This window comes from Pocillopora damicornis, chromosome 12, assembly GCF_964200805.1.
Source record: "Pocillopora damicornis chromosome 12, jaPocDami1.2, whole genome shotgun sequence".
Taxonomy (NCBI): Eukaryota; Metazoa; Cnidaria; class Anthozoa; order Scleractinia; family Pocilloporidae; genus Pocillopora; species Pocillopora damicornis.
In genome coordinates, this window is record NC_142681.1 from 9,603,931 (window position 1) to 9,615,798 (window position 11,868).

The 11,868-nt window shown below is 36.6% G+C and overlaps 2 protein-coding genes across 2 annotated transcripts; both read left to right on the forward strand.

The window, feature by feature from the left end:
- Positions 1 to 153: 153 nt before the first annotated feature.
- LOC113685986 (carboxypeptidase D) lies at positions 154 to 5,527 on the forward strand. The gene is made up of 4 exons (XM_027203575.2): positions 154 to 739; positions 2,048 to 2,331; positions 2,984 to 3,208; positions 3,577 to 5,527. The coding sequence occupies exons 1-4, from the start codon at positions 243 to 245 to the stop codon at positions 3,987 to 3,989; spliced, it is 1,419 nt and encodes a 472-aa protein (XP_027059376.2). The 5' UTR covers positions 154 to 242; the 3' UTR covers positions 3,990 to 5,527.
- A 1,666-nt stretch (positions 5,528 to 7,193) lies between these two features.
- On the forward strand, positions 7,194 to 11,025 carry LOC113686006 (putative iron/ascorbate oxidoreductase DDB_G0283291). The gene is made up of 5 exons (XM_027203596.2): positions 7,194 to 7,302; positions 8,073 to 8,282; positions 9,136 to 9,325; positions 9,498 to 9,745; positions 10,676 to 11,025. The coding sequence occupies exons 1-5, from the start codon at positions 7,257 to 7,259 to the stop codon at positions 10,966 to 10,968; spliced, it is 987 nt and encodes a 328-aa protein (XP_027059397.2). The 5' UTR covers positions 7,194 to 7,256; the 3' UTR covers positions 10,969 to 11,025.
- The last annotated feature ends 843 nt before the right edge of the window (positions 11,026 to 11,868 follow it).

An 11,868-nucleotide genomic window follows, 5' to 3' on the forward strand; every position in this document is an offset into this window, starting at 1 on the left:
ATTACTGTTTGGTAGCTGCTTCCTTATGGTTCAGCTGACGTTAGTAGACGAGGCACAACTGACGTAAACTGTTACCCATTTGCTGAAACACTTTCAAATAAGACGCTTAAGTAACAGTTTGAAATCTTTGAAAGGTTTTCTTCGTCTGTAATTATTAAGAAAACCTTTCTAAACTCTGAAGGCGCGACTGGAACAAATTTGTTGTTAAGGAGAAGAATACACCGAAAGAAGAGTTGAAGATAATGGCGGTATATAGGAGAGTTCTGGCTTTGATAGTTCTACTGTCGCTGAACGTTCTCGAAACACGACAAAATGGATTTGTCGATTTTACTCACCACGACTACGAACAAATGACGAGTATTCTAAACGACTTACATGCGGCTTATCCCTCTATAACTCGACTTTTCTCGTTGGGAAAATCAACAAACAACAGAGAACTGTGGGTTCTCCAAATATCAGACAAACCTGAAATTCACGAGCCTGGCGAGCCAGAATTTAAATACATTGGAAATATGCACGGAAACGAAGTAGTGAGTCGAGAAATTCTTCTCCACTTCATCGAACACTTGCTTCAGGGATACAACAAGGATGGTGAAATCACAAATCTAATTGACACCACAAGGATAAGTATTATGCCTTCCATGAATCCCGATGGCTATGAGAAAGCGAAAAACGACCGTAGCGATCGATGTAGTGGAATAGTTGGAAGAAGAAATGCGCAAGATGTTGATTTGAATCGGTAAGTACGAGCTTGATTAATTCATTTTAATTTTCAGAATTGACGCGCTCGAATCGAAGGTATTTTGGCTTAATATCTTTGACTCAGTCGATTTGTTTTTGCTTTTAATGTAGTTTAGGATTTTCGAATGAATATTGGTACATTTATCTAAAGAATTTGGCCAAACAGATAGTCTTCAGCCTTAATGCGAAAAACTCTATGTAAATTCTTATTAAAAACATGAATACTCAACTCAAATAAATTACCAACATTTCGAAGGTGCTCGCCCGTTGTCCAATAATTTTCTCCCTGAAGTTATCTGGTATATTGATCGCTTTTTAGGCTTTAGTATCTGAATGAGTATTATCGTTTTGATTTAAGCGGTTTCTCAAATTTACAGGGGCCCTTTTCCTTGTGGTTGATGTATTTAAGGATTCTTACTCTTTCTTGGAGTTTGTCTTGAGTTATGGTCAGCAAGCGTTTAGAACTACATTTGTATGTTTGTTTAATAGTCATCAAATTTTCTCGGTTAGCTTCTAGTCATAACTTTTTATTATTATTATTATTATTATTATTATTATTTGGCTTGCTGTCACAGTCGTAATTTGGGAGATTTTTTAGCAAAAAATTCGCTTTCAACCTAGGATAACAGCATAACCATAGAAACCTAAGATAAGGCAAGAAATGTATTTTTGAACCTCCGAGCTTTCAATGTACCTTTGAATGGAACTAAAAAAATGTAAATGGATACAAAGGCATTGTTGTAATTTAAATGAGGCTTAATTGTTCAAGATATTAACCCAGTGCTCTAAGAAATTTCTCTAAATCTCCCAACTGGCTTGCATCTTCTTGTGGATGTTGATAAAATGGTGCAAAGGTATTGTTGCAATATAAATGAAGCCTGTTCAAGATAGACACTCATTGCTCTAAGCTCAAGGTTTTTTAAAGTCTCAAGAAATAAAATGTTAAGGGTCAGTGGCCAAGAATCATATTTGAAGGATTACAACTAAACACTTGCACATCTGTGGGGAGGTAACAACGAGGCCCAAATGTTTTTCACTAAGAATTAGAGAAGCAAACTGATTGCTTGCAGGTATATGAATGGGATTATCATAAACACCCAGGCATATGTAGCTTTTGTCACTGTCATGTATGGTTCACAACCTTTCCATGCTTTCCACAGAAGACAAGGCAGATTTTTTGTATGTGCATCTTACATAGATTTTAAAGTTTTGGTGTGAAATTATTAGACCTAAACAGGTTGATAAAAAATGGAGCTTCATGCTTTGAAAATACACTAACTGTTTAATTTTCTTTGTATGTCACCAGAAACTTTCCAGATCAGTTCTTTGGGGTTGGTAAAAGGGAACTAGCAACTGAAACTCATCTTGTCAAGAGCTGGATTGATGAAATACCTTTTGTTCTGTCTGCTAATCTGCATGGTGGTTCTTTAGTGGCAAATTACCCTTATGACAACAGGCAAGATAAACGAAGTATATATAGTAGGACACCCGATGATGATGTCTTCCGATCTTTGGCCCTGACATATTCTTTGAACCATCCAAAGATGCATCTACCAAGTGCTGCTTGTGATGGGGATCATTTTAAAAATGGTAAAGTTGCTCAGAGATCTAAATACAAATGCATTTTCAAAAATATTGTTCACTTCTCTCTATGGAAGGTGTTGTAACTAATTGTAAGCATGTAACTGGTCTAGTTTTAACTCTTTATGCCCTAACATCACTATGCATATTCTCCATACTTTCTCTATACATTTCTTAAGGTTCTGAAAAGGAGAATTGTTTAACAATTAAGAGCTTCTTTAGTTATTAATAATTTTCCTTATTCTCATCACCCTTAATGTTTCATTCAGGGGTGATCTTGTAAGGAGAAATTAGATGCCAGTCACTCTTAGGGGTTAAAGGGTTAAGCCATGGCTGGGTCACAGTATTGAGATCTGGTGCAAGACACTTCTTTTGCACAGTGCTCCATCAGCACCCATAAACAGACATGGACCCGTGAGACCTGATTAAATGCCAGGGGGGTGGGGGTGACTTCAAGATTGATTCAAATCCTGTCAATACTCTTACCCTGAATTATTATTACCTGAAAAAGGATAAACTCAGCAGGGGTAAGTAAGAATTGATGTCCACTCTTCTAATCATGAACAGCCAAGTTGAAAATTCTCTGCATTTTGCCCTCCCTCCACTTGTATTTCCTGCTTTGAAAACTTTACTGAACAGCTAGTTTCATGCTCACAATCAGGTATCACCAATGGCGCGGACTGGTACTCAGTATCTGGTGGAATGCAGGATTACAACTACGTCAACAGTAACAGCTTTGAGTTAACTATGGAGGTGAGCTGCTGTAAATTTCCTGAAGCTAGTACCCTTCAAGGGTTTTGGGAAGATAACAAAAAGTCCTTGCTGGAGTTCCTGAAACAAGTTCATACTGGTTTGACTGGCTTTGTGATGGACCAGAATGGACAAGGTAAGTTGTATTTAAGTCCACATGAAATGATATTAGTATTTGCTTAAGGTCATACGAGTTCCCATTTCAATTAGCCATGATGCCAAATTGTCAATGTCTTGAAGGAAAATGACAATTTTAGAGTCTGAAAGTTGTTCCAATTTTCTTTTAAAAATTTTGTTGAATTCTGTGGATAAAATGCTGTGAGGCATGGCCTGACAACTTTTTGTTATGGACAGTATTCTGATTACTTTTGTAATTACTTTTGTTTTTGATATGAGCACTTAGCAACTTGTGCTCAGTTTTACTTACCATATTTAATACATTTATATATGTTTGCATTTCAAAGAGTTTGTAGTTTTAAGCATAGAAATCTACTTTGCTTTTAGGAATCAAAGGAGCTGACATAAATATTTACCCTCGCAATCATCCAGTGAGAAGTGCCAGAGATGGAGATTACTGGCGTCTGCTTCTTCCTGGTGTTTACAAGGTGACAGTTTCGAAGCGTGGCTATCATCCAGTGGAGAAGATTGTCAGAATTTCCAAAGGACCAGCAACAAAAGAAAACTTTGTTCTGGAAAGTAATGGCCAGGCTATGGATGAGGCAGGCAGAGAACTGGAGGAAGTTGTACCAGACGAGGAGAAGAAGAAGCATGTACCAGTTTCATTGGTTGTTGGGTTAACAGTTGTTTGCCTAATTTCATTGCTGTTAGCATTAGTTCTTGCTATCTTGATCACCAAGAAATATCGTCAGAAAGAGAATGTCCAAGGAGAATACTCTCAAGTCCACACTGATCCATGATGAAGATTTAATGGTAAAGTAAACTATAGAATCAAATGACAAGATTTGTTTCACATACTGTATTTTCTCTTTTAAATCCCAACAGAGTATTGCATGTCATTTGTTATTTAGGCACAGCTGTGTCATGCTGTAATACCTCAACCTGGCTAAAATTTGTCAAACAGATTGTTTAGGAGTGTTTTTATAACATTACTGCAACTATTACTTTAAGACAGAGTGAATGTTGTCAAATGATGCATCTTAATTTTCAACTACTTTTTCTCTTATTTTAGTAAATTTTTCTTTTGAAACAAATGAAAAGTGTTGTTTGAGAATTCAAAAACCTTGAAAACATTTCTCTCATGTATTTTTTTTCATTTCATGACATCTTTCAGTGTGATTGGTCACACCACTACAAACATAGTTTTCTGAGTCTCACAGTAAAAATTGTTACCTCAGTGGTTAATCATGTGTATGATAATTATTTATAGAAATGTTTGGCCAATCACAGCTGGTATATTTATACAATCTATACAGGACTTGAAGACACGGCATTTAATCAAGAACATTTAGTTCAATCAGATTACAAAAAAAAGGCATACAAATTTTTATTTTCTTAAGTCATTTTAATCATAAGTTACTCAGCTTCCTGTTTTATTTTTAATTTTGAAATTGATTTTTAGTTTGAATTTACTGTTTTCTAACAGTCATATTATTCACAGAATTTATTTATCACAGGTGTCTGGACATTTGATTGGTTAGCCTAAAGCCTGAAAAGCAACTGAATTTAGTAAATGTTGGTTCAAAACACAAGTTCAAGGAAAGCTTTAAAAATTTTTTTTTTCAACTACAGTATTTGAAGTTAGTTAGGAATTAGTTTTTCTTATGATTTACATCAGAATTCATAATTTAGTGAAGAAAGGCATGGATTGTATTTACTGAATAATTTTTTCTTGATATTGTTTATTTTTGTGAATACCAAGAGTTTCGTGTGTAAGATAAAAGGACAACGATTAACAGAGCACCTTTGCAACCCTCACTTATGAAATTGGTGAAATTTTTTTTACACCCTTTTGGTCTTAATCTTGAAGTGTCAAGTTGGGATGAAATGAGAGTAATTGTACTTCTTCTGTGGATGGTAAACCTGGATGGTAAACCTACATGAATATTACTCAGTTCATTGGCAGTCTATAAATCATTGTTCCTTCTGAGTTTATTTTTTCACTGATGTTGTTTTAATTAATAGTTTTTATCCTCTCAAAAACCAACACAAATAATTTTTGAACAGTTTCTGCTCTTCAATACCAAGACCAAGAGGGAGTGTTTATGTCTTTTAAGTAGTATTCTAAGAGCTTCCATTTAACAGCATCTTTGTAGAAAAGGTGCATTGACTTTTTGTTTGGTTACTATTGGAAACTGATACTTGAGGATAGTAACTCATGATGGAAATCTTATCTAAATCTAAACGAAGTGAATCTGAGGTATTCGCACATGTTGAAAAAAGTGTGTAATCAGAAGTAGAGATAGAATGAAGAAATGAAATAAAGTTGTAAACTGCATTCCTTTTTTTTCATGAGTAAAGTGTTGGGGTTGAGCACCTTACCCACACATTTCTGCATCGGGGATACCTCCAAAAGTTGTTTCCAAACATCCTGGAGCAGTAAATTAAGAATTGACGTATTTTGTTGCAAATTATTGCGTATTCTGATCAAAGAATACCTTTGGCCAACTTGTGGATAAAGTATTCTAGAGTAGAAACATGTTTGTGAACTTGCAAATAGAAGTCATGTTGCAAAACTTGCTTTGTAAAATATTAAAGTGACTGAAGTTATTTTCTCCAGAGCCGCTAATGTTCACGATAAGTTAGTTCCGCGATTATGACGTCAGATTCGGGCGAGTTGGGGGCGAGTAATTACCTCAGTATCAGTCAACAGTGTCTACACCTTTTTGTAAGTGAGTGACTCACTTGCATATCGGAGCCCCCTTAAAAGCTTGTTTCTTCGCTTCGTGTATCCACATGTTAAAAAAGAGGACCCCGACAGCAGATCAATCACTTCTCCACCTCTGATATAAACAATGCTTTCCCATGGAATTATTCCATAGACGAAAGGAAGCTTCTTTTTAATCGTCCTGGCGTCAGCTCTCTATTTCCATTGTAACGAGAGAAAGACAGAACCAGCGAGTCCTTCGTGCAATAATATTTCGTTTTTTTGCAGAACTCCTGTCTTAGTGAGGTCTAAAGAAAGTCCTTTGTCTGGTGTCAAATAGCTTGATGAGGCACCCTAGCTTAGGCCCCAAAAAGACGGGGGCTGAATATCTGTCTTTGACAGGACAGTTCCTCACAAGATGGACACCAACGCGATACAGACATGTAGTCCAGGCTTCTCATGAGACATTTACAACGAATTTCCTGTAAGAAAACCCGGAAAGTTCATCTGACATGAGTTGCAATTACGAGACGTTTCAGTTTTTTAAAAACTAATTATTTAAAACGATTTGTTTATCAATGCGCACGAAACGAAACGCAAATAAAAGTCTCACTAAGGCTCGTAAACGCAAATCATATTTTTAAAAACCGTATTGCATAGTTACTGCTAGTCAGTGAAGATCCCCACCCTCCCGACCCTAAGGACAGGGCCAGGAAAATAACGGCGTCATGCCGAAGTTTAAACACGCAATTAATAGTGTGATGTTACAGGACTATGAAAAGTTTAACACTTCCGGTCAATGGCGGGGCATTTCACGGGATTTAACGTTAATCCAATCTGGAAAAGCCTGTGTTTAACTCGAATTTGTCATTAAGGGGGCATTGGCAAGTAACTTCGACAGCTGCTATGGCTGATTAATACTGATCTGAAACAGATTACACTTTGATGTCATGAACATATTGTTTTAAACATATTAATAATAAAAAATTACACTTTTTTCGATTGTAATTGGTTTAAAAAACTCCTATTATCCACTAATTCACTTGCAACGTTGTCGTCGGACAGTTGTGTATCGGATGATTTTTATTAGACAGTTCAATAAGCCAATCACATTCAAAATTTTTGTTTAAATCAACCAACCAAAACCTTGGTTTCAATCACTATAGAAACCGTTTGTTATTGTTCTGCGCCATTTTGATTATAGATTGAGCCCTGGGAACTAAGTAAACCCCCCCTACGATTTCGTCATTTTACCAAAGACGATGACGTCAGAGAGGTCTTTTTATAGGCCGAAAAACTAAGATTTAATCATTTCGACCTTAAGAAATTTCAAGGTCCCAAGTTTCGCTGTCACTGAACCATGGAAATTCCTCAAATAGATATCTCGCCTCTGATTAGCGGTTATGGTAAGTGCATCGTCGTTTAGATAAACGCTTCAATGATTCGCAATTTTTTTTTCATTTGTGTGAAAATCCGTCGCTGACTTTTTATAACATACCGAACATACGAAGGCACAGCATTTATCAGAGTGATGATTTGGTTAAGTTGAAAAATCGTAGTTGATATTTGTGGCCTGCTGATGCCATTCTAGAAATGGTAAAATATCCTAATCTAGCATTTAAGACCCCTATCTGCGATACAATGACTGTGACAGGAATATTTACACTTGAGACAACAGATTTCATGTTCACCTTTTTTTTTTTTAAATACCTCAAAGGAAATTACACCGACAATGATAAGATAATGTTTGCAACCACAGATAAAGCGCTGATCAAAGTTTCCATTGTAACCATGTTTTATTTGTCATCATGTTCATCCTTTCAATCTTTGTTGGTTTTTTTTGCCTTCAAAAGCTTATCATCTACTGTCGATCATAATCAGAGGATTTGAAGGAAATCCATCGAGTAGAACACATTTCGGTCATACATTAACTTAATAGCTTGGGCTCCTGTTATTTTTTACTGTTATTAACGCGCAATAATTACTTAATTAAAGCTAGCTTTTTCAAGTACTTTTCAGAATTTGTTTTCAATCAATAGGCCGCTAAAAGAAGCCGAAATTAACATATTATTATAAAATCTAAATGAGTGTCGACTATAGCTTTTACAAAAGAGGCATATATCGTGCTGAAAAGTATCGTATTTTGAACCTCTAACAGATTTGATTCTCTACCCAGGAGTATCTGAGGACATACACGAAGTCATAGCTCAAATCAAGGGGGCCTGTGAGGATATTTCTTGTTTCTATATCACTGGTCACGGAGTGGACACATCCTTGATGGCTGATGTAATAAAATGCAGTAAAGAGTTTTTTAACCTGCCAATGGACGAGAAATTAAACATCAACTTGAAGAAAAGTCCTGCATATCGTGGATACATTCAACTAGGTACTTTAGTTGCATATTAAAAATGACAATAGAAATAGTATTAAATACCAGTGTGCTCGTAATTAGAAGTTTCAATAAGTCGACACAGAATTACATCGACCTCCCCTGTGGAATAAACACTCGTAAGTGGATACTTCCCCTAATAGCGGAGCTTCGGAGTGGATTATCCATACTCAAGAAAGAAGGGTAATTCATCAAACAGAGAAAATTTGGTTCTTATTTGATGGACCTCAGTCGGTACAGCCATTTATGACTATTTGTCTTAAAACGAACGCAAGCCTGAGAATCAAAATGATACTTTTGAAACTCCTCTTTTCCTACGAAATAAACTGCAAGCGAGTCGCAAACATGCTTAGAATATCTTATTTATTGATTGGACCTGTTAAAAAAACATCAGGCGCTCCGCTTAATGGTTCGGATAAGTATTTATATCAGTCAATTTTCTCTCAATAGCTAAAATTTTTCCTTACCAATTCATCAGATATGACACTAATTCTGTATTTCCCACGGAGGGACTAAAATCTCTTGAAAAACACTGAAATTAGTCGTGACATAGCGTCTTGACTATGTGGTGCATTATGATACGCATATATCCTAACTCAAATATGCCTGCGGGTCCTAGCCTAAATTTCGACCCTTTGATCCATCGGTCCAACGAACAATTTTTAATTAAGTTTTCAATAAACAAAAACGTGGAAGGCAAAGAAAGATTCACATTCAAATACATTTATACCAGAATCAATGCCACATTTCTATTCATGGTACTTACTAAAAATTTTAGTCTGATCAGCCTTGAATTATGATTGTTACTGTTTTTACTTTATTGTAATCATAAATGTATTATTATTAAAAGGTTCTGAGAAGACAGCAAGCAAAATCGATATGAAGGAAGGAATTTATTTTGGCCCAGACCCTGGCTCTCATGACGCTGATACAACAGCCTTGGAACCTATGATGGGACCTAATCAGTTCCCGGACAACAAACAATTGCCAGGATTTGCCACAACTATCAATGATTACATGGACAAGATGTCCTCGGTAGGGTAAGTACGCTAGTTAGACTTATTCTCCATTTCTCCTTGAGAGCTGGTACTGGACAAATAATCTCTTTCTTACTTTGCTCGTGTGTCGACAAATTTATCAGTTAATTGACTTGTTAAAATTTTCTAACTTGTCCCAATAAACTAATCTTTTTTTTATTTCAACCTTACTTAGACATGCTTTGATGAAAGGTCTCGCTCTTTGTCTTGAACTAAATGATGATTACTTCCATGACAAATTCAACCCAGCTTTTCCAATGATGGCTCTATGGCATTACCCACCCGTCCCTGGAGACTCAGACTCATGGGGGGTTGGACCTCACACAGATTATGGAGTGCTCACTTTATTGATGCAGGATAGCGTAGGAGGTCTGCAAGTCAAGACAAAATGTGGAGACTGGATTGATGTTCCTCCCATTACAGGTAGATGAACCATTTATTTACTCGTGCACTTGGCTTATTTGATGTTGATAGTGACATAGAAGATTCAATCATTTGTTTATCTTGTATTAATCTGTTCATCTGGGGAGACAATGCTCAGCGCAGTAGAATGAATTTGAAGTTTCCGGATTCAAGCCCAGGTTTTAGTCAGTGTGTTATTAGAAAAGACAAATTTCTCTCATATTGCCTCTCAGTAGAGATGTTGTTCTGCACCCACACGTGAGACACAGGTAGAGTTGAAGATCAAACACGGCAATCAAGGATTCGAAAATTTATTTGCACGATATCCGATCTGGTCGAACATATATATATGTGTGTGTGTGTGTGTATGTGTATATATAGTCAACTGAAATTACAAAAATTATATGAAAAAATATTACAATAGTGTACGTTTGTGAACGCGAGGGCAAAACGATAATACGTACAATTTGTATCCACCAGTCCTTCAGTTCCCGGTTAAATACAGTTCAAACTTCACTTCTTCAAACAATCGTAGTTCTGATCTCTCCCTCTACTCGTTACAATATTTTTCGCGTCCTTTCTATATAACGTTTACGCAATGGAGGCATGTATTTTCACGAAACTATGTAAAACATTCTGCGCGAAATGCCGATTGCATCCAATGGTATTCACAAATGTAATGTTTCATGATAACGTTTCTGAGATTATTAATTAATTTTAAAATTATTCCGTTAATGTACCCTCAAAAGGATAAACCTAGTAATCGTAACACAATTACACGAAACTATGCAAATAGTCTGCGTGAAATGCAGATCAGATGCTTTATGCTGTATTGCTTTATGCTGCTAAGAACACGATAAGTTCTGGCAGAAAGAGCCACGGGCATAGCCTTATGGTGTTGAGGCTTGATTTTCCATATATATTTACCCATTCAGTCATTCATTGTTGTAGGAACATTTGTGGTCAACATTGGTGACGTTATAGAGGCCTGGACCAGGGGAAAATTCCGTGCTACAGTGCACCGGGTCAGAAATTCGACAAAAAATCATCGAATATCAGCACCTTTCTTTTTCCAACCTGGTCTTGACTGCATCATCGAGTCTCTTGATGACGTTTTGGCCTCAGACCGTTGCCCTGAAAACCCCGGTGGAACTGCACAAACTGCGCTGTCGCTTCATGAGCCCTTTAAGTTTGGGGATTATGTGTTTAATAAGTTTCAGAAATCATATGGGAAGGAAGTTTAAGTCGTTAATTAATGTTATGCATGGCCTAAGTCTGGTCAAGTAAAGAAGAAAAATCGATGATTGCGCTGGTTTTGCATATCCTTTGCTTTGGGATTGACCCTTGACAAACAACACTGAATCAATGACGCCTCATCACTGATGTTTTGACGAGCTCTAGGCTGGTTTCCTAATCTTCTTTTTTTAATTCACAATAAGTTCGTGTCTTCATTAATTAATCAGCTTATTCCGATGGGCCGTCAACTGAAAACCAACTCAGTTGAAGGGCCCTGATTCATTTGTTAGTCTGTCGCTCATTTTACGGGTTATTTTATTGGTTTATTATGACCAAAAGGGAAACGCTTTTTCGTAAACAGGTCCGTTAACTGTGAGCGCGTTAACTTCTTACTTCGTTTGCGTGTGTCAGTTCTCTGCACTCTATTTAAGGTTCGCATTGGTTTTGTCTTCGTGCAGCTTAATGCCGATGATACATTTTCCGAGACAATCCCTGTTTTTTTCACCTGGACAATGCTCTTCGTATTTTTCAGTTTACCTTTTATTGTAGAGGAATTTTCAATTAAGTATTGAAAGTAATCCAGCTCTTGCTCAACTAAGCTCTATGATTATGGTCTGGAAAACTCACACTACCCTCTCAACCAATCAGATGCAAAATTGATAGGTTAGGCAGTATGCTTGCTTTTACCATTGCGTTCCCATTGGCTCCTTGTAGATACTTTTTAATTTTTGATTGGTTATAATAAGTCTTCTTTTGGCTCGTGCTAACTCAGTTCAAACGTGCTTTTCATGACTCTATAATTGTTTGAGTGATTTTTCCTGACTTTGATTTTTATGACCTTGAGGGTAAAACCTAAAGGCCGCCTAATGAAGGCCCTTTAGAGGGAGATTGGTTACAGAAGGATCTGA

Coding starts and splice junctions, on each gene's coding strand:
- LOC113685986 (XM_027203575.2), top strand. CDS start 243: ATGGCGGTATATAGGAGAGTTCTGGCTTTGATAGTTCTACTGTCGCTG. Junction 740..2,047: donor CAAGATGTTGATTTGAATCG/GTAAGTACGAGC, acceptor GTATGTCACCAG/AAACTTTCCAGATCAGTTCT. Junction 3,209..3,576: donor GATGGACCAGAATGGACAAG/GTAAGTTGTATT, acceptor CTTTGCTTTTAG/GAATCAAAGGAGCTGACATA.
- LOC113686006 (XM_027203596.2), top strand. CDS start 7,257: ATGGAAATTCCTCAAATAGATATCTCGCCTCTGATTAGCGGTTATG. Junction 8,283..9,135: donor TCGTGGATACATTCAACTAG/GTACTTTAGTTG, acceptor TATTATTAAAAG/GTTCTGAGAAGACAGCAAGC. Junction 9,326..9,497: donor GACAAGATGTCCTCGGTAGG/GTAAGTACGCTA, acceptor AACCTTACTTAG/ACATGCTTTGATGAAAGGTC.